Here is a 26,448-nt window from a genome sequence, read left to right as displayed (position 1 = left end):
CAGATGTCAGTCCCAAAGCTAAAGTGTAAATAAACCCACAATATCCCCAAATTGTATCAAAGGTAACAGGAACTGCAGATGCTGGAGAACCTGAGATAACAAAAGTGTGGAGCTGGATGAACACAGCAGGCCAAGCAGCATCTTAGGAGCACTTTTGTTTCTGATGAAGGGTCTAGGCCCAAATTGTCAGCTTTTGTGCTTCTAAGATGCTGCTTGGCCTGCTGTGTTCATCCAGCCCCACACTTTGATATCCCCAAATTACCTGATTTTCAGAAGTACTTTGATAGAAAGCACAGTTTTCTATACCAGGTCTCTACACTGAACAAGGATCACTATTTATTAAATGTAATTTGGCCCTAGGTGCAAGTAAACAATTAAACTAAATTAATTAAGCTGTATGAATTAATAATTTGAATCCTTTATGAATTGCCCCTTACAATACATACATATACAGGCAGACTGGTATAAAGAGGAGAAAAAACACATGGGTAGAGCAAAACTTGGATAAATAGTTGGTAGTCTTTGTTCATAAAATGTGTGGGATTGGTTCTTTTCAGCCATCCAGTTTTGAATGCTTCCATTGGTTTTCAAGAGGTACAAAGTGGCTTGTTCACTCATGAAAGGTTTCTGGCTTATCCGATTCCAAGCCACAATTTGTAGCATCTGCTGAAGAAAAGATAAACTGTCTTTCTTCGTGTTTGAAGTGGCTTACTGAGAGAGAAAGTGGCCGAGTGCGGAGAAATGAGGGAGAGAATTTTGGGATAATGCAGACTTGCTGGTTTCACTTCAGGTCTGACTAACTGTTTTCTGCCTTGGATGACAGCCAAAACTGTTCAACTACTTGACAAATAATCACATGGTTGTTGATATCGCAGAGGACCTTTGTCATTGGTAAATGCCAACTAATCCACATGAATCAGTTTCACTTAGAACAGCCCTTTGGCTACTGTTCATCTGTGCATTGCAGGAACCCGCAGTGACGCAAACAGGGTTCACAAAATTGCATCAAATTACTTAACTTCAAAGCATGCGCCAAACCTTGTAAACTCCTGGTTTTAAACAGTTCTTTCTCATTTAAGTCTATAGTTTCTTTTAAAAGAAAGCAAAATTATGAAGACACAACCTTTACAATCACAACACTGCAGTGTAATTCATGTTAAAACCTAACACAGCATGACAATTCAAATTAGCGTCAACATTTCAGTAAGATATATGTTAACCTTCAATACAACACGACAGCTTCAACAGTCCAATGTAACACATGTGGACGTCAATATTATGGTATAATATGTTATTGAAATGTCAGAACAGTTCATGCATCAAAACAATACTTTTTAAACTCAGTATGCCAGCATAGTAGTATTAATCTCAACACTTCAAAACAATGTATGCTAACCTCAACACCCTAGCACAGCACATTACAGATAGAACTTCAACATATCGGCACAGTCCACTTTCACTTAGTCATAGAGACATACAGCATGGGAACAGATCCTTCAGTCTGACTCATCCATGCTGAGCAGATATCTGAAATTAATAATTTTCCAGCATTTGGCCCATCTCCTCTCAACTCTTCCAAATCATGTACCCATCCAGGTGCCTCTTAAATATTGTAATTGTACTCGCCTCCACCACTTCCTTTAGAAATACAATCTATACACACACCAACCTCTGCATGGAAACGTTGCCCCTTAGGTCCCTTTTATTTCTCTTCCCATTGGTAACTTTGCTTAGAGCTATCTCTGTATGACATGAGGTGGTCCTGTATTTAAGTAGGAACTGGGACAGTTTGGAATTCAGTGAGGCTGTAGGCTGTTTCGTTAGGCCTGCCTTCAAAGTCTGGACTGCTCTTTCTGCCATACCACTAGTGGTATGAAGCTGTCCTTATATGGCAAACACCATTCAATTTTAGGAAATACTCAAATTCCCTGCTGGTAAATGAAGGCCCACTATCTGTAACCAATACTTGTAACCAATTTGTAACCAGCCCATGTGTGGCAAAAGATGCACACACTCTTTCTATCATCAATCCTGTGTTTGCTGAATAAAGTCTAAGCCACTTTGAGTGGGATTCCACAGTGACGAAGACCATTGAGCCAATGAAAGGACTGGCATAATTAACGTGTAATTGATTCCAAGGTCTGCTCAGCCATTTCCACAAATGTGGGACAACTGCTGGCAGTGATTCCTGTCCTTGTTGGCACTCTGGGCACTGCCCCACCAATGCAGCTCTGTCAGCATCCAATCCTGGGCACCCGGCATAACTTTTCACCGACATCTTCATTTTGGAAATCCCCTAGATGGAACCTGCTGGAGGTCAGCCAACATGTGGTGGCTACCTTTGCTCAGGACAATCACTCTTGCTCCCCATAATAATATGTCGTCCTCCATTGTGAGGGTTTAGGTATTTATCCAGCTGCGAAAAGCTGTTTACCATTTGTTTAAAATCTCTACAAGCGCAAACCAACCTATGAAGATTCACAATTGGTATGACCGGTGCTGCCCATTCTGCAAACTGAACTGGCTTGATGATTCCTTCACTTTCCAGCCTCTGCGTAAGGCAAATAGTATTGAGCGGGCCTTGCAGAGTTGTGGAATCCCTTCTTGGTCAATAATCAAGGTGGTCTCCGTTCCAATGACAGTCCCTAGACCTTCCTGAAAATCTTCTGGGTATTAATTAGGACTTCACTCGGTCAAAAGTCTCTTGCATCATCCAATTTAGCAGAGGAAGGAGCAATGCTCTAGAAGCTTGTCTTTATAAATAAACCTGTCACACCTACAGTCGTTAGACTTCTGACTTTGTACACCCTCATCCAACACAAGCATCTCCACATCATGACTTCACTCAGGCAGCTATTTTCTAATCAAAAAATGTTGAGCCAATTGAGGTGAATCTTTCTCAACCAATTTGGTCCCCTCAAGCTTAGGCCCGAGCCTTTTACTGCAATCAATGGTGACTGAACTAGCTGCTTCTCATAAGAGACCAGAACAAAAGTTGTACCCGTAATCTGTAGGAGCCCCCCCGCACAGGTTCTCAGTCTAGCTGAGGTCTTGTACAAACTTAAGGGTTGGAGCCCAAAGCGAATTTTGTTAAAGACTAGTTCTGTGATCACTGAAATGGCCGCTCTGGCATCAACCTCCATTAGAACCAGGTGGCCATTTAACCAGATGGTTATTTAGATAGGCACAGATTTTGATGTTGTTGAGCAGTTTAACTGTTCCAAACCAGATGTAGGTGGATTTTCCAGGGTGTGCACTCTCCTGGGCACTAGCCTATCAGTTCTCTTACTCAATTCAGGCTCAATGTTTTGCTGTCCCAAATCTAAATACTAGCGATAACTGGCTTGCTGGCTAGGATTCCCTGAAGAAAATTTTAATTTTCTCACCACGCTTGGCTTTGTTTTAGGGTTTTCCTGTGAGCTGACATGGAATCCCACCCTTGTTACCACTGAAATAACTCCACAGAGGCTGGTGTCCCATCACCCACCCACCCTTTATTTACACGTGGGGAGTCCTTGACACTGTTCAAGCTCTCTCAGAGCTAGCTCTCCGAGCCTCTGGCACTTCTGTTTAAGTCTGTCAGCTAGGACTCCCTGATTGGACTAGGTAAACAGCCCAAATCAGGGAACTCATATTCTATGAGATCCAACTGACTGACCTCACTCCAATCACTGCACACTTGTAGTACCGCGAGCAGATCTGGACTCTGCACCTTTGGAAGGATATATTGGCCTTGGAGGGAGTACAATGCAGGATTACAAGGATAGTACCTGGACTTCAGCATTAGACCATAAGACCATAAGACATAGGAGTGGAAGTAAGGCCATTCGGCCCATCGAGTCCACTCCACCATTTAATCATGGTTGATAGGCATTTCTATTCCACTTCACCGCACTCTCCCCGTAGTCCTTGATTCCTTGAGAGATCAACAATTTATCAATCTCTGTCTTGAAGACATTTAACATCCCAGCCTCCACTGCGCTCCATGGCAATGAATTCCACAAGCCCACCACTCTCTGGTTGAAGAAATATCTCCTCATTTCTGTTTTAAATTTACCCCCTCTAATTCTAAGGCTGTGCCCACCTAACAGAAACAACTTCCCAGCATCCACTCTTTCTAAGCCATGCATTATCTTGTAAGTTTCTATTAGATCTCCACTCAACCTTCTAAACTCTGATGAATACAATCCCAGGATCCTCAGCCGTCCATCGTATGTTAGGCTCACCATTCCAGGGATCATCCGTGTGAATCTCCGCTGGGCACGCCCCAGTACCAGTATGTCCTTCCTGAGGTGTGGGGCCAAAACTGAACACAGTATTCAGAATGGAGCCAAACTAGTGCTTTATAAAGTCTCAGAAGCATATCGCTGCTTTGATGTGCAGAGGGATCATGAGGATAATGGGGTAAAGAAAGCACAATGGCATGCTTGCTTTCATCAGTCAGGGCACTGAGTATAAAAGTTGGCAAGTCGTGTTGTGGCTGTATGAAACTTTAGTTAGGCTACATTTGGAGTATTGACTGCAGTTTTGATTGCCATGCTACAGGAAGGATGTGGAATCATAGAATTTCTCCAGTGTGGAAGCAGCCATTCAGCCATTGACAGCATCCCACCCAGACTCACCCCAGCCCCCTGACCTTGTCCTTGTAACACTGCATTTACAATGGCTAATCCATCTAACCTGTGCACCTCTGGGCACTATGGGGCTGTTTAACATGACCAATCCACCTAGCTTGTACATCTTTGGGCTGTGGAAGGAAACCGGAGCACCCGAAGGAAACCCACGCAGCTACAGGGAGAATATGTAAACTCCACAAAGAAAGTCACCCAGCCTGGAATCAAACCTGGATCCCTGGCACCATGAGGCAACAGAGTTAACCACTGAGCCACCATGTCCCAGGGTGGTTTTAGTGAGGGTGCAAAAGACATTTATAAGGATGTTGCTTGGATTGGAATATATTAATTATAAGGAGAGTCTGGACAAACTTGTAATGTTGGAGGATCCAAGATAACAAAGTGTGAAGCTGGATGAACACAGCAGGCCAAGCAGCATCTCAGGAGCACAAAAGCTGACGTTTCGGGCCTAGACCCTTCATCAGAGAGGGGGATGGGGAGAGGGAACCGGAATAAATAGGGAGAGAGGGGGAGGCGGACCGAAGATGGAGAGAAAAGAACATAGGTAGAGAGGAGAGTATAGGTGGGAAGGTAGGGAGGGGATAGGTCAGTCCAGGGAAGATGGACAGGTCAAGGAGGCGGGATGAGGTGGTAGGTAAGAAATGGAGGTGCGGCTTGAGGTGGGAGGAAGGGATGGGTGAGAGGAAGAACAGGTTAGGGAGGTGGGGACAGGCTGGGCTGGTTTTGTGATGCAGTGGGGGGAGGGGACGAACTGGGCTGGTTTTGTGAGGCAGTGGGGGAAGGGGAGATTTTGAAGCTTGTGAAGTCCACATTGATACCATTGTGCTGCAGGGTTCCCAAGCGGAATATGAGTTGCTGTTCCTGAAACCTTCGGATGGCATCATTGTGGCACTGCAGGATGCCCATGATGGACATGTCGTCTGAGGAATGGGAGGGGGAGTTAAAATGGTTCGCGTCTGAGAGGTGCAGTTGTTTGTTGCAAACCGAGCGGAGGTGTTCTGCAAAGCAATCCCCAAGCCTCCGCTTGGTTTCCCCAATGTAGAGGAAGCCACACCGGGTGCAATGGATACAATATACCACATTGGCAGATGTGAAGGTGAACATCTGCTTGATTTGGAAGGTCATCTTGGGGCCTGGGATAGGGGTGAGGGAGGAGGTGTGGGGGCAAGTGTAACACTTCCTGCGGTTGCAGGGGAAGGTGCCGGGTGTGGTGGGGTTGGAGCGGATAAGGGAGTCGCGGAGAGAGTGGTCTCTCCGGAAGGCAGACAAGGGTGGGGATGGAAAAATGGTTTGGGTGGTGGGGTCAGATTGTAGATGGCGGAAGTATCGGAGGATGATACGTTGTATCCGGAGGTTGTTGGGGTGGTATGTGAGAATGAGGGGGATCCTCTGGGGGCAGTTGTGACAGGGGCGGGGTGTGAGGATTGTGTTGTGGGAAATGCGGGAGACGCGGTCAAGAGCGTTCTCGACCACTGTGGGGGGAAAGTTGTGGTCCTTGAAGAACGTGGACATCTGGCATGTGCGGGAGTGGAATACCTCATCCATTGCACCCGATGTGGCTTCCTCTACATTGGGGAAACCAAGTGGAGGCTTGGGGACCGCTTTGCAGAACACCTCCGCTCGGTTCGCATCGCCCAGTTGCGAACCATTTTAACTCCCCCTCCCATTCCTCAGACGACATGTCCATCATGGGCCTCCTGCAGTGCCACAATGATGCCACCCGAAGGTTGCAGGAACAGCAACTCAGGTTATATCCTTTATCAGGACTGCTGCTGTCTTTGGGTTCATTTACATCATGCCCACCTGCTTATTTGCAGCATTTATGCCTTGCCTTGCCTTGCCTGGTTTGCCATCCCAGCTCGCTAATTTGCATTTCAGTCAGAGCCAAAGCTATGGGACTGCACAGTGGCTCAGTGGTTAGCACTGCAGCCTCACAGCACCAGGGACCCGAGTTCGATTCCAGACTCGGGCGACTGTCTGTGTGGAGGTTGCACAATCTCCCCGTGTCTGCATGGGTTTCCTCCGGGTGCTCCGGTTTCCTCCCACAGTCCAAAGATGTGCAGGCTGGGTGGATTGGCCATGCTAAATTGCCCATAGTGTTCAGGGGTGTGTGTGGGTTATAGGGGGATGTGTTTGGGTGGGATGCTCTAAAGGGCGGTGTGGACTTGTTGGGCTGAAGGGCCTGTTTCCACACTGTAGGGGTTCTAATCTAATCTAATCTAATCTATCACTGTTACCATAGTGGTGAGCTGGTCTGTGCTGGCACCCAAACAGACTGTTTGTCAGGAAGAAGTTGTCCAGTGGAGGTGGATCATCGTGGTATACAGAACACATCAATATCTAGTGGCAAAGATGCTGCATTGTTCGTTCAACCAAATGGCGTGCTGGAAAATGTGGAGGCTAGATCTCACTCAGTCACATGGAAGGGTGTTCACAGTGTGTCAGTGGTTCCTGAGGCCGTCATACAGTCTGCATGCAGTCCAGGTGCTGGGCCAGAATCATTCACCATTCAGGGAATCTGTCTGACTGCTGTCTCGGGTGTGGAACAGGGCTAGCAGCAGCAATTGGTAGATCAAGTGTAATCAATAAGAGAGCTGCAAAGAAAATTATTGGGGTCTGGTCGCTCGTGTCTTGGGGCTGCTTGAAGTCAGCCAGAAGTCCGGGGTGAATACTGTCCTAGGTGTGTGTCTATCAAATATTAAGGAGAATACAGAGGGAGACTGTAGGGGCAGTAGGAGATCATTGCCAAAAGGGTTGGGCAGGTCAATGCTGCGGAAAGAAAGGGCAAGCCTTTTTGGAAGTAATAACAAGGATAGTGATGAGGCAATACTCATACACACGACAGGTATACAGAATGGCATCAGAGGATGTGGGAGGCTACGGGACGTGAGGTTATCAGCACTGACTGTCACCATGGTCTCTACAGATGAAGCGTGGAGGGGCAGGGTGGGCATAATTATGGGTTAACCCTTGCCTTATCCTTATTGTGTTTATAATGTCAGGGTTCAGAAAACTGATACTGTCCAGTAACAGAATCACAGCTAATATTGAGCACTGTGCAGTGAGATTCATTGTCAATGTTATTGACCCTAAAAAAGTGTGTTCTATAATATAGTCACTGAGGCAGTGGGATATAGATTTCTTAGTCAAATGGGCTAAAAGTTGGCAGATGGAAATGTGGGGAAATGTCAGTTTTTGCACATTGACAGAACAAGAGCTGATTATTGTTTTAATGGAGAAAGACCGCATATAGCCACAGAACAGAGGAATTTGGGAACCCTCATGCATAAACCATAAAATGCTAGGATTCAAATTAAATGGATAACATGGAAAGCAAATGTAAAGTTGACCTTTATTTCAGAAGGGACCAGAGTACAGGAGTAGGAAAATCTTGCTAAAAGTATACAAGACACTGGTCAGAACTCAGCTGGGATTCGGTGAACAGCTTTGGCTCTTTATATAAGGAAAGATATAGTGGCATTGGAGATAGTCCAGAGAAGCTTCACTAGTTTTAGTCAATATAGTGTTGAGCTGAAGGAACACAACAGGTCAGGCATCAACAGAGGAGAAGACAGGTCGATATTTCAGGGGCGTCTAGGTCCAAAACATCAGCATTCCTGCTCCTCCGAGGCTGCCTTGACCTGTTGTGTTCCTCCAGCTCCACACTGTATTGACTCTGACTTTCAGCATCTGCAGTTCTTGCTGTCTCCTTCACGAGCTTTATCCCGGGTATGGAGGGATATTCTGAGGAGGACAGGTGCTTGCATTCAATAGGGTTTATGAGAACGAGCAGAGGCCTTATCAAAACAATCTAAGACTTTAAGGGAGCTTGTCACTGTAGATGCCAAGAATTTGTTTACCCCTTATGGCAGAGTCTTGTACCAGGTGCATATTTTCAAATTAAAAGGGCGGCAAATTAAGATAGAGGTGAGGCGGATATTTTTCTCTGAAAGGGTTGTGAATTTGTGGAATTTGATGTCACAGAAGGCTATCAAAGCTTTGTCGTTGAGCATATTTAAGAGTCTTATAGACACTTGTAATCAGTCAGGGAATCATGGCTTATGGAGAAAGGCAGGAAGGTAGAGTTGTGAATTATCAATCTCATTTAATGGCAGAGTGGACTTGATGGGCTGAATGGCCGGCTTCAATTTGGCATCTTATGATCTTACAAAGGACCAGAATGTAACGTAACCATTTTTCCAAATGATAAAAAGCCGGGTATAAATGTAAACTGTACAAAAGACACAAAGGGGGCGAAACAGGATGTAAAACAAGCAAAAACAGTAATTTCTGGGGAAACGCAGCAGGTCTGGCAGCATCTTTGAAGATAAAACAGAGTTTACTTTTCATGTCCATTGAAGCTTCTTCACAACTAGAGTCTCAAGATGAGAAACTTTTTCACGCTAAAATTGATGAACTTGCGGAATTCCCTACCAGGTAAGGCCATAAAGGTCAAGTCACTGAACGTAATTAAGAAAGCAATCTATAGGTTTCTAGAGGCTAAATGTGTCCACGGGTATTGGGAACATGCCAGAGGGCAGCTTTGAGACAGAGGTTCAGGTATCATCATGTTGAATGGCAGGCAGTGCCTCCTGTGCTATATGGTCAGCTCTTTCTCTTAGTATCTATGCCTGTCAGGTTAGTGGACATGGTCAGCTAACAACCAAGAAAGTATGTGATATGTTATCAAGTAGGTTTCAATGTCATGGTAAGGGTGTTTGTGGAAACAGACTTTCGTGGAGCACTACATTTATACTCCTTTCCTTAAGCAGCGTGAAGTAACATTCACTCCACACAAGTGCTAGCAATGACCATCTCCAATGAGAGACAATCTAATCAACCACCCCATATTCAATGGTGTTAAAATCACTGCATCCCCCACTACAAACATCCTGGGGGTCACCATTGACCAGAAACTCAACTGGACTCACATAGAAACACAATGGCAACAAGAACAGATCTACCAGACGTTAGAAATCCTGCAGTGAGTAATTCACCCCCTCGCTCCCCAAAGACTATCTCCACTTTTTCCCCACTTGCCTAGACGTGTAAAGAATCACCAAATCAAGAAACTTGACACCATCCAGGATAAAGCAGCCTGTTTGATTGGCATTACATCCACAAGCATTCACTCCCTCCACCACTAACATTCAGTAGCAGCATTTTTTTTAACATATTCATTCCTGTGGGATGTGGGTGTTGCTGACTGGGGCAGCATTTATTGCCTGTCCCTAGTTGCCCTTGAGAAGGTAGTGGTGAGCTGCCTTTTTGAACCACTGCAGTCCACCTGCTGGGAGTTGACCCACAATGCTTTTAGGGAGGGGATTCCAGTATTTTGACCCAGCAACAGTGAAGGAACGGCAATATCTTTCCACATCAGGATGGTGAGTAGCTTGGAGGGGAACTTGAAGGTGTTCCCACATGTTTGCTGCCCTCGTCCTAGTTGGAAGTGGTCAGGGGTTTGGAAGATGCTGTCTGAGGATCTTCTGTGAATTTCTGCAGTGTATCTTGTAGAAAGTACACACTGCTGCTACCGAACGTCGGTGGTAGAGGGAGTGGATGCTTGTGGGTGTAGTGCCAATCAAACGGCTGCTTTGTCCTGGGTGGTGTCAAGCTTCTTGAGTGTTGTTGGGGCTGCGCTCATCCAGGCAAATGAGGAGTATTCTATCACAATCCTGACTTGTGCCTTGTAGATGGTGGACAAGCTTTGACCAGTCAGGACGGGGCTTATTCGCCACAAAATTCCGAGCCTTTGGCCTGCTCTTGCAGCCACTATGTTAATGAGGTGAGTCCAGTTGAGTTTCTAATCTCCTGGATGTTGATGGTGGAGAATTCGATGATGGTAATATCATTGAATGCCATGAGGCCGTGGTTAGATTTTCTCTTATTGGTGATGGTTATATTTTGGCAATTGTGTAGTGCAAATGTCATTTGACACTTGTCAGGCCAAGCCTGGATATGGTCCAGATCTTCTTCGTTTTCTCATGGACTGCTTCAGGGTCTGAGGAGTCTCAAATGGAGCTGATCATTGTGTAATCATTGTCAAATATCCCTATTCTGACCTTATGATGGAGGGAAGGTCATTGATGAAGCAGCTGAAGATGGTTTGGGCCGAGGGCACTATCCTGAGGAACTCCTGCAGAGATGTCCTGGAGCTGTGAGTGACTGGCCTCCAACCTCCTGTGTATCAGGTATGACTCCCACCACCAGGGAGTCAACCACATTGCTGAGGTTCTGGAGGCACATGTAGGCCAGACTAGGTAAGGATGGCAGTTTCCTTCCCTAAAGGGCATTAGTGAACCAGATGAGATTTCACTCCAACAACTGGCAATGGTGGTCATTAGACTCCTAATTCTGGGTTATTTTCCCTTATTGAATTAAAATTTCTCACCATGGCAGGATTTAAACCTGGTTCGTCAGGCCATTATCTGAGTCTTTGGATTAACAGTCCAACAATAATACCACTAGGCCATCAACTCACCCTATACTTCCGTCTAGAAGTACAAGGGCAGAGGACATATGGGAATATCACCACCCTCAAGATTCCCCCCAAAGCCTCTCACTATCCTGACTTGGAGATATATCTCCACACTTCACTGTTGCTGGGTCAAAATCTTGGAATTTCCTCCCTATATTTATTGTGAGTTTACCTGTAGCAAATGAACTACAGTGGTTCAAGAAGGCAGCTCGCCACCACCTTCTTAAATGTAACCAGGGATGGGCAATAAATGTTGGCCAAGTCAATGACACCCACTTCCCACAAGTGAATTTTTAAAAATGTATTTGCATTAGAGGAAGCGCAATGACGATTCACTGAATTGTTTCCTTGGGTGAGAGGCTCCTCCGATCAGGATAGAGTGAACGGAATGTATTTATTCTTTTGTACATAAAGGGAACTCACTGAAAGTAATCGAATTATTTATGAGTTTGTCAGGGTTGGTGCTGAAGGTGGAAAACGGGACTCTGGCCAAGGGGTTAATAAAATGAAAATTATTAAAAACATTAAATGATAAAAGGGTAGACACGAAGAAAAGGGAGGCCAAAACTTGTAGGCCATAAATAGGAGACAGTCACTAGTAAAAACAATAGGGAATAGATGCCAAATGTTGTGCTTAAAGAGTGGCTAGCATGTGGAACCCATGACCACATGGAACTGAATAGCAGAGAAATATGTTAGAGTAATCCAGTTAACAACAGGAGCGAAAAATGAACAGAATAGTCTGCATATGTGAAAGACATTAATATTATTGTTTTATTTGTTCAGAGGATGCACGTATGGATGGATAGGCCAGCATTTGCTGTCCTTTTCCAGAGCAGTTAAAAGTGAACCACATTGCTGTGAGTCTGGAGTCACATGTCGGCCAGAATGGCAGCTTCTTTCCCTAAATGACATTCGTGAATCAGATGGATTTTTCCAACAATTGGCAATGGGTTGATGGTCATCATTAGATTGTTAATTCCAGATATGCATTGAATTCAATTTCTGCCATCTGCTGTGGCAGCTTTGAACATGACCTGGATCACTTGGATTAAGAGTCCAGTGATAATACCACTAGGCCATTACGTCCCCCACATACAGACCAGACCAGGTAAGGACAGTAGATTTTCTTCCTCAGTTCACGAACTAAGATTTTTTTGAAAGAAAATCAATGACAGGCCAGCTTTCCATGCCAATTTTGTTTTAACATTGAATTCCAATTTCACTATCTGCTACATTGGGTAGCACAGTTTCCACATCTCCAGAATATTAGTCTGGGGATCCAGTGCTCTAACGCAGAGGCATTAACACAATGTTGCCACCTTCCTCTCATGGTGGAGTATGGATTAGATAGGCTGAATGGCCTTTGATGCATTTCTACGACACACTTTGAACTCTAGTCTCTGGAATTCCTCTCAATCCCTTTATTGAGGAAGGAATTGTCTCATTATGCTTTTTTCCTCCTTCACAACACTCCTTAAAGCTTGACTGTTTCATCAAGCATGGGATCTCTACCACCTGCAAGTGCCCCTCCAAGCCACACACACTGTCCCTTGAACTATAGTGCTGCTGGGTCAAAATCATGAAATTTCCTTTTTTCTTACAGCACTTGCCAAAATCCCAGGGACTGTAACAGTTCAGGAAGGTAGCTTGCCACCACCTTCTCAATGATCATCGGGATGGGAAACAAATGGCCAACGATGCTCGGAGCTCATGAATGGAAAAGGAAACGAGCTCCTCATCTTCTGCCTTAATATCTCCATGTCACTGTCAAGTGTTTTACTATGATAGTCCTGAGAAGGGCCTCAGGCCATTTTACCGTTAAATCCATTACATAAATGGAACAAATGCAAGCTGTTGTGGTCATGAATGCATTTATTCAACTTGAGTAACAAGTTTGGTAACCTCCTAGTGAGGTTCACCATTTAATATTTAAATATTTAAAACCTTCAAGTTGTTCGATAGGATCTCACAATTCTGGATATTTGTTGGGATATTTGCCTTTGATGACCAAAAAGGCTATAGATATCTAAAAGGCAAAGCTACTACAGTCATATCAGACCATAGGCGACGGGTGATGTTTAACCTGAGAGTCACCAAGACTCAAGCGAGGGGAGAGGTTGAGAAGGAGAGTCCTTTGTGATAACCTCAGTTAGTGTTCATATCACTCTGCACCATAAACGAGCCAACTGAGCTAACCAAGATAACAAAGTGTGAAGCTGGATGAAACCAGCAGGCCAAGCAGCATCTTAGGAGCACAAAAGCTGACGTTTTGGGCCTCTCTGATGAAACGTCAGCTTTTGTGCTCCTAAGATGCTGCTTGGCCTGCTGTGTTCATCCAGCCTCACATTTTATTATCTTGGATTCTCCAGCATCTGCAGTTCCCATCATCAACTGAGCTAACCAACATGTGTCTATTCACAGTGATAAGGGACACCATATATTCAGGGGATCATACAGATCATAATCACTTTCCTCACCTTTCAGAGAGACACCTTCCTAAACAGCATATTCAATCATCCTGCCTGTTTTTTTCCCTAAATACTCAGAGAAGCTACGAGAGCCAGTGGTTAGAGACCATCTGGTGAACAGTCATTATCATCATCATTTCCCTCAGAGCTTCTCCAGTGAAGACAGGCCCATTAGCAGCACAGAGTAAAGACAAGTTAACAAATCTGGCAAGCCATTTATTGACAAAGATAAATCAGGGCAAGACTTACACAATTAATGGTGAGGTCCTGAGGAATGTCACTGAACAAAGAAACTTTGGAGTGCATGTTCGTAGTTCCTTGAAAGTGGGGTCACGGGTAGATAGGATAGTGAAGGAGGTGTTTAGTATTCAACTTTATTGGTGAGTGCTCTGAGTATAGGAGTTGGGACGTCTTGCTGAGGCTGTACAGGACATTGGTTCAACTACTTTTGGAGTATTGTGTGCAATTCTGATCTCTCCCTGATGTGAAGGATTTTGTGAGACTTGAAAAGGTTCAGAAAAGATTTACAGGAATGTTGCCAAGGTTGGTGGGCTTGAGCTACAGGGGGAGGCTGAATAGACTGGGGCTATTTTCCTTGGTGTGTCAGGGGTTGAGGAGTGATCTTAAAGGGGTTTATAAAATCCTGACAGGCAAGAGTAGGGTAAATAAACAAGGTCATTTCCATGAGGCAGGGGAGTTCAAACCTAGAGGGCACTGGTTTAAGGTGAGAGGAGAAAGACCTAAGGGGCAACTTTTTCATGCAGAGAGTGGTGTATACATGGAATAAGCTGCCAGAGGAAATGGTGGGGGTTGGTACAATTACAACATTTAACAGGCACCTGAATGGGTACATGAACAGGAAAGATTTGGACGGATATGGGCCAAATGCTGTTAAATGGGGCTAGATTAATTTAGGATATCTGGTAGGCATGGATGAGTTAGATCAAAGGGTCTGTATCCATGCGATACGTCTCTATGTCTATGATATTTTCTCAACTCAACGCATGGAGAGCTTTTAGTTGTGGGGAGAAAAATTTACACAACCAGCGCGGCTCCATCACACTGATGCAGTAAAATCTTAAGTGATAGTGGTAGTGTGTGGCAGATTATTCACTGAGTCTAATTTGCTGTGACAATGAATATTTTTGCATGCATTTATGGTCTAGGGCTTTGGATAGTGATGAAGGCTCCAGTTTTCTTCAGTGCACTGCCTACAAATCTCTCTCAACTGGACATGAAACATTGACTTTTTTTTTGTCTCCACAGGTGCTGCCAGACCTGCTACATTTCTCCAGTATTCTCTCTGTTTGTCTCTTCCACCCTGTGTGCTCAATATCCAGGACATTTACCTTGGAAAGTAACATTTTGACATGACTCATTTCAAAATGACTTCAAAGTAATATTCTCATAGGTCATGATTTCCGATCACTGGAATACTTTAAGACAATCCAGAAGACCACAAATAGGATTACAAAGGCTTCTGAACCCACCGCACACTTCTTCAGCTATGGGTCCCCACCAGAACGGGACTTCAGCCTTCATTTGCCGCAAGGATCATCCTGTTGAAGCATACCTCTGCCATGTACTTTCTTTTTCTTGAATTGTTCATGAGACACAGGCATTGCTGGCTATGACAACATTCAATGCACATCTCAAATTAGCCTGGAGAAGTCAGTGGCGCATTTTTCCTGCAGTACTTGGGTTGTGGGGACATCCACAATGCTATTGGAGAGGGAGTTCCATATTTTTAACCTTGTAGCATGGAAGGAATGGTGATATATTTCCAAGTCGAACAGGGACTTACACCTGGAGATGTTCCCTTGCATCTGCTGGCCTTGTCCTTCTAGATGAAAGCAGTTACATATTTGGAGAGTGATATCCAAGGAGCCTTGGTGAGTTACTGCAGCAAATCTTGTAATTGATACCCCCTGCTGCCACTGAGGTGGTGGAGGGATTGAATGTTGAAGGTGGTGAATGCAGCATCAATCAAGGTATGTCTTGGATTACAACAAGAGTCTTGAGTGTTTTTGGAGCTGCAGTCATTGAAACAAATGGAAAGTGTTCCATCAATCTCTTGTCTTGTGCTTTGTAGATAGAGGGCAGGAATTGGATTGTGAGTTAGAAGGTGAGTTACTCATTGTGCAACTCTTAATATCTGAATTGGTCTTGCAGACACAATTTGTCTACGGTTGATCCTGTTCAGTTTCTGGTCTACTGTAATCCCCAGGATGTTGATATTGGGCGATGCAGTGATGGTAATTAAACGTCTATGTCAATGGATAGATTTGCTCTTGTTGGGCATGGTACTTGCCTGGCATTTGTGTGGTGTGAGTGTTGCTTACAACCTGTGACCACATCTTGCAACAAAGACTGATTCAGTATCAAAGGAGTTATGAATGGCGCTAAACATTGTGCAATCACTAGCAAACATCACCACCTCTGGCCTAATAATGGAAGGAAGGCCGTTGACAAAGCTGAAGATGGTTCGGCCGAGGATACTACCCTGAGGAACTCCTGCAAAGATGTCCTGGAGATGACAGACTTTTAACAAACACAACCTCTTCCTGGTATGACTCCAAACAGTGGGGGGCTTTCTCTCTGATTCCCATAGTTCCCAGTTTTGCTAGGACTCCCTGATACCACACATGGCTGAATGTAGTCTTGACGTCAAGCGTTGTCACCCTCACCTTACCTCTACAATTCAGCTCTTTTGTCCATGTGTGAACCAAGGCTGTAATGAGGTCAGGCCCTGGTGGAACCCAAACTGGGCATCACTGAGCAGGTTATCGCTGAGCAGGTGTGGCTTGATATCACTGCGAATGCTACCTTCTATCACTTTACTGATGATTGAGAGTAGACTGATGGGGTGGTAATTGTTTGGGTTGGATTTTTCTTGTTTTTTGTGCAAAATACCTGGACACACATGGACAATTTTCCACATTGTTGAATGGATGTTATCATTGTAGCTGGACAGGAGCAGCTTGTTTGGGGGCATGGCTGGTTCTGCAATGCAATTGACAGATTATTATGAGCTCCCAAAGCCTGTTCAGCAACCAGTGCCTTTAGCTGTGCTCGACATCATACAGAGTGAATCAAATTGGCTGAAGACTGGCATCTGTGATGCTGGGAGGATCTATTGAGGAGGCTGAGATGGATCATCCACTCAGTGCTTCTCACTAAAGATTGCTGCTCCCCTATCATTGAGGATCCTCCTCCTCCAATGAGTTGTTTAATGGTCCACCACCATTCACAACTGGACGTGTTAGGGCTGCAGAGTTTAGACCTGTTAGCCTTGGATAGTTTAGCTCTATCTATCACTTGCTGCTCGTGTTGTTTGTCACACATGCAGTCCTATTTGATAGCTTCACTAGGTTGCCATTTTTCAGGATGTTTGGTGCTGATCTCCTGCAGTCTCCATTGAAAGATATGTTTCCGTCCTTGTTGCCAATCAGAATGAATCTCTAAAGACAGCCAGCTAGCTTCGGGCAATGAAAAAATCTGGATGCGTGCAGTGACATGGATTCTTGGATTAAGCCACTACATTTGCCCTGTCACCACTCTTGCTAAATGATGCTGCTGTCAAATGACTCTCTTATAATAGGGTGAACTAGATCATGTCCCTTTATCCTGGCCCTTCATCAACCACACAGGAATTGCCCAGATGAGCACAGCCCGGTGGGCTTGGCATTTTCTCCTTCCATCATCTGCTAATTGTGGATAGCTGCTCCTCATGGGCTTTTGGAATTCTGTTTGCACTAACACATTGAAATATACAAACCGTTGTAATATTTTGTCAATGAATTGCCCTATTTTTGGGTATTCTCCAAGGTTTACTGATATGTTCACTGATGCAACAATCCATCCCAAATCTCATCATGATATCTGGAAGACGTCCCCACCAAAAAAGTTCAAAAGTTCAAGACAATATAGAATGACTACTTCCTCACCGAGTACAAGTATCAATTCCCAGGTCTTACAATATCACGTGAATTCACTATTTTGGTACAAAATATGGTAACAACAAATTCACCATGACAGTATAATGCAGTCAATTCTTGGGAAGGAACGCAGTGAACACAAGTGTTACAGTCTTCTGTCTAATACATATCCTATCTATTGGTTCTGGACAAAATTGCAGGATTGAGGACAGTACCTTAATCCATGGGTAGTGGTCAAGGAAGGGCAAACAAAGAAGATGTTGCCCTCTTCTTGATCTGCCTCTTCCTGCCCTGATTTGTAGACAATGAGCTTTAATATCACCTCCTTCATTCTGTGCACGAATATCTTCAACTTGAAGCATGTGTCAAACCACTTTTGGTAGCATCTCAGTCAATGGTTCACGCCCAACTCCAGAAACACAAGCACAAAATCCATTATGAAACTACAGCGCAGTGCTTACGGGGATTTCGCTGCTGCTGTGGCTACCTTTCAAATAAGGTGCTAAACCCCCTCCAGCGGCTGTAAGGTACATCAGGAGTTCTCCTCTGAATTCCAAGGCATCATTCAACCCTCAGTCAACATTGCCAAAGAGAAAAGAGACTATATAGACATGATCACCTTCCTGTTATTGCAAGAGCTCACCGAGTATGAACTGACTGCCAATTTATAATCGTGACTGCCCTTCGAAAAAATACTCCATTGGAGGCAAAGTGCTGTGGGTCACCCTGCATTCAATTGGCCTCTTTTTCCTCCCAGTACCTTGCCATTCTGCTTTTAATCTTCAGTAAACACAGTTCAACTCAATACAATAAATTAACAATCGAATTTTACCTGGAACCGTCGCATGTCTCTTGGATTCCCAGCGTTTTTCAAACAATTTTGATTGCACTTTAGGAAGAATTTTAAGAAGAATCTGCAGGAAGAAAAGAAAACAATGGTCAGCAAAGTAAAACAAAGAACTGTAGATGCCATAAATCTGAAACAAAAGCAGAAATTACTGGCAAGCGTTTCGCGTTCAGAGACTGTACATCAGAATTTATATCAATGATTTGGATTTGAGCATAATTGGGTATCGTTAGGAGGTCTGCAGATGACACCAAAATTGGTGGTGTAGTGGACAGTGAAGAAGGTTACCTCAGAGAACGATGGGATCTCGATCAGATGGACCATTGGACTGAGAAGTGGCAGATGGCATTTAATTTAGATAAAGATGAGATTCTGAAACTTTGGAAAGGCAAATCAGGGGCAGGACTTATACACTTAGTGGTAAGGTCCTGGGGACTGATTGTTGAACAAAGAGACCTTGGAATGCAGGCTCAGAGCTCCTTGAAAGTAGAGTCCCGGGTAGACAGGATAGTGAAGAAGGCATTTGGTATGCTTGCCTTTATTGGCCAGTACACTAAGTAGAGGAGACAGGAGGTCATGTTGCAGCTGTACAGGACATTGGTTAGGCCACTTTTGGAATGCTGCGTACAATTCTGGTCTCCCAGCTACAGGAAGAATGTTGTGAAACTTGAACAGGTTGAGAAAAGATTTATTAGGATGTTGCCAGGATTGTAGGGTTTGAGCTACAGGGAGAGGCTGAATAGGCTGGGGCTATTTTCCCTGCAGATTTGGAGGCTGAGGGGCGATCTTACAGAGATATATAAAATTATGAGGGGCATGAATAGGTTAAATAGTCAAGGGGTTTTCTACTAGGATGGGGAAGTCCAAAACTAAACAGCATACTTTTAATGTGAGGGAGAAAGATTAAAAGTAACCTCAGGGCAACTTTTGCTCTCGGGGTGGTGCATGGAATGAGCTGCCAGAGGGAGTGGTGGAGGCTGGTACAATTATAACATTTAAAAAGGCATCTGGATGGGTAAATGAATAGCAAGAGTTTAGAGGGATATGGGCCAAATGCTGTTAAAATGGGACTAGATTTATTTAGAATAGCTGGTCCGCATGGACAAGATGGGCTGAAGGGTCTGATTCTGAGCTGTACAACTCTATGAGTGTAAATGCCTCCTGCTTTGCCCAGTGGTTATTTGAGATTGGGGCTTGCAATGGAATTTCATTTACTCGTAAGTGTGATCTGACCAGTTTTACCAGTCAGGACCTGAACACCTCTCAGTCTCATTGAATCATCTGGATATAATCCATTCAGAGATAGCAGGAACTGCAGATGCTGGAGAATCTGAGATAACAAAATGTAGAGCTGGGTGAACACAACAGGCCAAGCAGCATCAGAGGAGCAGGAAGGCTGACGTTTCGGGCCTAGACCCTTCTTCATAATTTTCTTTTCTGAAGAAGCGTCTGGGCCCGAAACGTCAGCCTTCCTGCTCCTCTGATGCTGCTTGGCCTGCTGTGTTCATCCAGCTCTACACCTTGTTATCTTGGATATAAGCCAGTGAATAGGGTCATCTAGATCAATAATGTCCAAGAGCGTATTGAGATAGAATACAGATTATTGTGAGTTGAAAAGTTACGCTGAATGATGCATAAATCCTGCCATTGACCCAAAGATCACTCAAACAGGAGTCCATGTTAGAAGCCTTGCAAAGAGTACCATCAGTTACCTAATGAGAATACTCTATCTGGTACACAGTGGGTTATGTAGTAAGTACAGACTATTCTACTCAGAAGCACTGTGTTATTTACATCCTTGTAAATCTTTTCTGAACCCTTTCTAAATTCACAACATCCTTCTTATAGCAGGGAGAACAGAACTGTACACAATATTCCACAAGTGGCCTAACCAAAGTCCTGGACAGCCACACTGTGATCTCCCAAATCCCACACTCAACGCACTGACCACTGAAGGCAAACATAAGACTGTGATCTGGCAATTCCAGCGAAACTCTGCCTTCAAAGTGAGACTGGGTAAATAATTTTAATCAAATTGTTCAGAGATATTTTGACACACACACACGTACAAACACAGACTAGCACACACAAACATACATGCACGCACAAACACACACACAGACAGGCAGACACACACAAACACACAAACACACACACACACACACACACACACACACACACACAGACACGCAGTGCATCTTTCTGTCAGTATGATTTGGATACTACAACCTGGTTGTCAGCAACTGCAACTCCTTTACTTCCAAGTTTTCCCCCTCCCCATTCCCCACAGTTGTCTCCTGACTGCGGGGATTCTTAACCAGGAATCTCGTGGAAGGGTACGACACTATCTCCCATCATTTGTGTACCTCCCTCTGTCTCTTATCGATCGTCAGCTGGTCTGACCCTGCCAGAAACTCAGCTAATGCCTTTTATTGGTCTCAGGTTTCAGTAATGAGGATCATTCTGTGCAGGAACATAATCCACCAGCATCAGAAAATGTGGAAGAATATTGGTGAGAATCAACAGGATTTAACCCTTCCAGTACCGTGCATCTTTATTTACATTATTCGGCATTGTGTTCACATGCCTCTTAAGGCTGATAATCCCACCAGGATACTCAGGATTTAACGATTAATCTCAATTACACTCGTACAAGGCCCAGTCTCAATTCTTCCAGCATGTGATGCAATCAGCAGGAGTCAGTGTGAGTCAGGTTTGCAACTGGTTCACCAATGCCCTTGAAAGAAGGAAGCACGTCGTCCATAATCAATCTAGCCTACACGTGTCTACAAGGCCCACAAGAGCTGGTCTCTTCACCTCTTACATTTTCTGTGAATTGCTGTAGCAAGTCACTCAGCTGACTTTTCCCAAACCTGGGCTCAGAGTCACTTATTCAGTGCCATCAACAATGAATACCTTGCCAGTGATTGCAACATCCTGAATTATGGAATCATGGCATGGGTACAATGCAAAAGGACGTCATTCTGCCTGTTGTGATCTCCAACTCTCTGGACCAGCTAGTCAGCCCGACTCACTTACTATATATCATTTGTCCTCCGTACTTTTCTCCAAAGCTCTGGCGATGTAGTCTGCGCAATATGAAGTTTTAATACTGTTTATCATGAGTTTGGCCTTTTAGTTTTTGAGTAAGTAACATGTCTGTGTGTTTGACGTTAATAATTTCCACAGCTATGGTGATTTATTTTAAAGCAGTTTTTGACATTTACCTTTTTTGTGTAAAAAGTCAGTGAACAATGCAAAAAACCTCCAATTTTGAAGCAACAAGGTGTGGAGCTGGATGAACACAGCAGGCCAAGCAGCATCAGAGGAGCACGAAAGCTGACGTTTCAGGCCTAGACCTTTCGACAGAAATAGGGGAGAGGACAAGGGTTCTGAAAGAAATAGGGAGAAAGAAGGAGGCAGATAGAAGATGGATAAAGGATAAGATAGGTGGAGAGGAGATAGACAGGCCAAGGAGGCGAGATGGAGCCAGTAAAGGTGAATGTAGGTGGAAAGTTAGGGAGGGGATAGCTCAGTCCAGGGAGGATGGACAGGTCAAGGAGGTGAGATGAGGCTAGTAGGTAGGAAGTGGGGGTGGGGCTTGAGGTGGGAAGAGTAGATAGGTGGAAGGACAGGTTAGGGAAGTGGGTACGAGGTGGGTTGGTTTTGAGATGCGGTCAGGAAGAGGGGATTTTGAAGTTCATGAAGTCCACATTGATACCATTGGGCTGCAGGGTTCCCAAGCCAAATATGAGGTGCTGTTCCTGCAACATTCAGGTGGCATCATTGTGGCACTGCAGGAGGCCCAGGATGGGCATGTCGTCTGAGGAATGGGAGGGGTTGTTAAACTGGTTCGAGACAGGGAGGTGCAGTCGTTTGTTGCGAACCGATTGTAGGTGCTCCATAAAGTGGTTCCCAAGCCTCCGTTTGGTTTCCCTGATGTAGAGGAGGCCACAATGGGACCCCTGCAGCCCAATGGTATCAATGCAGACTTCACAAGCTTCAAAATCTCGCCTCCCCCGACCGCATCCCAAAACCAGCCCAGCTCGTACCCACCTCCCTGACCTGCCCTCCCACCTATCCACTCCTCCCACCTCAAGCCCCACCCCCATCTTCTACCTACTAGCCGCATCCCGCCTCCTTGACCTGTCCGTCCTCCCTGGACTGACCCATCCCCTCCCTAACTCCCAACCTACACTCACCGTTACTGGCTCCATGCCCGCCTCCTTCATCTGTCTGTCTCCTCTCCACCTACCTTCTCCTTTATCCATCTTTTATCTGCCTCCCCCTCTCTCCCTAATTATTTCAGAATCTCCTTCCCCTCCCCCATTTCTGAAGAAGGGTCTTGACCCAAAACATCAGCTGTCCTGCTCCTCTGATGCTGCGTTTGGCCGGTTGTGTTCATCCAGCCCTACACCTTGTTATCTCAGATTCTCCCGCATCGGCAGTTCCTACTATCTCCAGTTTTGAAGTTCAGGGCAGGTTTTTATAAGTCTAATGGAAACAGTCACAGCTTAGAGAAAGGATTGCTTATACCTAGTTTTACTTTGATCTTTGAGCAGTCCTGTGAAGTCCTTCTCAATGAAGATGTTTATGTAGACCAGTGCTCCTGAGCAGGTCGGGACATCATGGAAGTAGATTAGCTTAGAGTAAAAATTACCATTAGTCACAGATGAGAAGAGTTAGGATGAAACCCTGAAAAGGTTACTTGAAGTTCAACATATTTAAACTCAGGTGTATGAAAAATTCTGTGAAGAAGCTATCTGCCAACCTACTCTATAATTTAAACTCACAATTGACATACCCATTAAGGTGTTGGAGACAGGGAATCTGGTGTGATCAATGTATGATTGGTATTTTTGGGTACTTTATGAGAGGTGTGATTTGGGTACAGTACAAAAGCTGTTTTCTTTTCAATTTATAAAGCCATGTTTTTGAATTAATGGGATTATACTTTTACTGGCACTCAAAAAAGTATTTTCACTTTTGTTACAAGTCGACAGCTTGGTATACTTTATTTTATGTTAATTCCTTTTGATAATAAATTTCAGTTTCATTGATTGAAAAAAAACTGCTGCATTGTGTGCATATGTTTCAGTGGGGAGACCACTTTGTTAAAGTGAAAACAAAACAAAATTTAATCTATCGAGCCAGGTTTCCATTTGGAATTTGACTTGTACAGTAATAACTTCAGATGTGATCTTAATACTTGTCAAATATTAGGTAATTCATTCAGAAACCATGATCACATCTGCCTCCTGCACAGTCTCAGGGTGTGCATTCCAAATCCTTACCACTCACTGCGTAAGCTTTTCCTCATGTCACTTTTGCTTGTTTTGCCATCACCTTAAATCTGGGTCCGCCAGTCCTTGATAACGAAGTGTGGAGCTGGATGAACACAGCAGGCCAAGCAGCATCTTAGGAGCACAAAAGCTGACGTTTCAGGCCTGGACCGTTCATCAGAAAAGGGGGATGGGGAGAGGGTTCTGAAATAAATAGGGAGAGAGGGGGAAGATAGATAGAGGGGAAGATAGGTGGAGAGGAGACAGATAAGTTAAAGGGGCGGGGATGGAGCCTGTAGAGGTGAGTGTAGGTGGGAAGGTAGGAAGGAGATAGGTCAGTCCGGGGAGGATGGACAGCTCAAGGGGGCGGGATGAGGTTAGTAGGTAGGAAATGGAGGTTTCGGCTTGAGGTGGGAGGAGAGGATAGCTGAGAGGAAGAACAGGTTAGGTAGGCGGGGATGAGCTGGGCTGGTTTTGGGATGCAGTGGGGGGAGGGGAGATTTTGAAGCTTGTAAAATCCACGTTGATTCCTCCTGTTCTTGTTTCATTCAGTCACCAATGGGAACACCTTATCGATATAAGCTCTGTCAGACCCATCATGGCAAGAGCATAAGATGTGGAATCACTTTCTTGCCTTTGTCCCCAAACCCTTGATTAGCTTATTGAAAAAAAATCTGTTTATCTCAGCTTTAAACATTCATAATGGCTTATCATTAACAGCTCTCCGTGGCAAAGAATTGCACAGATTCAGTACCCTCTGAGGGAAGAAATTCCTCCTGAAATAGGCATTTCAATGAGGTCTCCTCTCATTCTTCTAAACTCGAATAAATATAAGTGCAACCTCAACCTCTTCTCAAAAAGCATCCCCTTATACCTGGATAATAAAGCGTGAAACTGGATGAACACAGCAGGCCAAGCAGCATCTCAGGAGCACAAAAGCTGACGTTTCGGGCCTAGACCCTTCATCAGAGAGCATTCCTTATACCTGGAATCGGCTTGGTGAGCCTTCTCTGGACTGCCTCCAATGACAAAATATCTTACCTTAGATAACTAGATCATAACTGCTCACAGTATTCCAGCAATGGTCTGATTAGTGCCTTGTGTTGTTTCGGCAAAATTTACCTATTTTATACATCTTGGAAATAGAAGCCAACATTCCATTTGCTTTCCCTATTATCCACTGATTTTGGATGCGAGTGATTCATGCATAAGAACCCACACATCGTTCTATGCTGTAGCTTTCCACAGTCTTTTTCTCCCTTTATTGAATCTTCAACTCTTCTATTCTTCCTGGAAAAGAGTAACCTTATATTTTTCCACTACATACTCCTTCCACCAATTTTCTTTTTTTCCCATTTGCTTAACCTGTCTATATTGCTCTGCAGATGCTAAGTCATCCACATCGCTTGCCTTCTGACATATTTTTGCATCTTCCACAAACTTGGCTTCAATACATTCACCTTCTGCACCTTAGAGATGAATATGTTTCGTAAATTATTATGCCCAGCACTGATCCCTTTGGCACTCTGCTTGTTACAGATTGCCATCCTGCATGACAATCGGTTTGCCTGGATGGGTGCATCTCCAACAACACCCAAGGATCTTTACACCATCCAGGACAATGCAGCCACTTGATTGACCCCTCATCCACAAGTATCCACTCCCTCCACCACCGACACTCAGTAGCAGCAGTGTGTACTATCTACAAGATACACTGCAGAAATTCACCAAAGATCCTCAGACAGCACCTTCCAAATCCATGACCACTTCCATCTAGAAGGACAAGGGCAGCAGACACATGGGAACAATGTGCATTTACCTAGTGTCTTTAACATTGCAACAGGTCTCAAAGCCCTTCACACATGTCCTCAAAATTTGACACTGAGCTACACAAGGGAATATGAGACTAGATCAATAAAAAAAACTGATTGAGTCGTATCTCCATATGTGATCTTATGATGGAGGGAAAGTCATTGATGAAGCGGGAGGAGGTGGTTGACCCTTGTATACTACCCTGACAGAACCCTGCAGAGATGTCCTGGAGCTGAGTTGGCTGACCTCCAACAGCCAAAACCATCAGCTCTGAGGAAGGGTCACTGGACCTGAAACGTTAACTCTAATTTTCTCTTCACAGATGCTACCAGACCTGCTGAGTTTTTCCAGCAACTTTTGAGTTTGTTCCATCTTCCTACAAGCCATGTTTGATTCCATTCAGCGGAGATTTTGCCCCCGCCCACCCCCCGACATCCAATGAATCCTGTTTTGCTAGGGCTCCTTGCAGCCATGCTTTGTCAAATGGAGCCTCAATGTCTAGGCTGTGAGTCTCTCCTCACCTCTGGAGTTCAAATCTTTTTTCAAGTTTTAATCAAGGTTCAGGTTAGAATTTGAGTGGCCATGTCAAAACGTAAACTGTGCATCAATGAGCAGATTACTGATGAGCAAGTGCCACTTGATAGAACTGTAGATTACACCTTCTGTCAATTTACTGATGATCAGTGTAGGCTGATGGGGCAGTAATTGTCCATGTTGTAGTAGTCCTGCTTTTTTGCGTACAATTCTCCACATTATTATGTAGATGCCAGTGTTGTAACTGTATTTGGTTCAAGCTGCAACAAGTGCAACAAACAGAAGACTTCTAAAGAAGGGTGTGGGCCCGAAATGTCAGCCTTCCTGCACCTATGATGCTGCTTGGCCTGTTGTGTTCACCCAGCTCTATACCTTGTTATCTTCAGAACAACCACTGCAATGTGGTCAGGGTTAATAGGCTTTGCCATATCCAGTGCTTTCAGCCATTTCTT

At 44.5% G+C, this 26,448-nt stretch overlaps 1 protein-coding gene across 5 annotated transcripts in view; it reads right to left on the bottom strand.

Annotated features, from left to right (window-relative positions):
• LOC125455782 (transcription factor COE3-like) overlaps positions 1–26,448 on the bottom strand; it is a 461,569-nt gene that overhangs the window by 217,021 nt on the left and 218,100 nt on the right. For all 5 annotated transcript variants that reach the window (XM_048538221.2, XM_048538241.2, XM_048538249.2 and 2 more), the window contains exon 7: positions 18,354–18,435. In XM_048538221.2, coding sequence (XP_048394178.1) covers positions 18,354–18,435 — 82 coding nt within the window. The remainder of the gene's footprint in view (positions 1–18,353; positions 18,436–26,448) is intronic.

Source organism: Stegostoma tigrinum, chromosome 1 (assembly GCF_030684315.1).
Source record: "Stegostoma tigrinum isolate sSteTig4 chromosome 1, sSteTig4.hap1, whole genome shotgun sequence".
Classification (NCBI taxonomy): domain Eukaryota; kingdom Metazoa; phylum Chordata; class Chondrichthyes; order Orectolobiformes; family Stegostomatidae; genus Stegostoma; species Stegostoma tigrinum.
The sequence above is the reverse complement of the archived record's forward strand: the minus strand, read 5'-3'. Positions and strand labels throughout refer to the sequence as shown.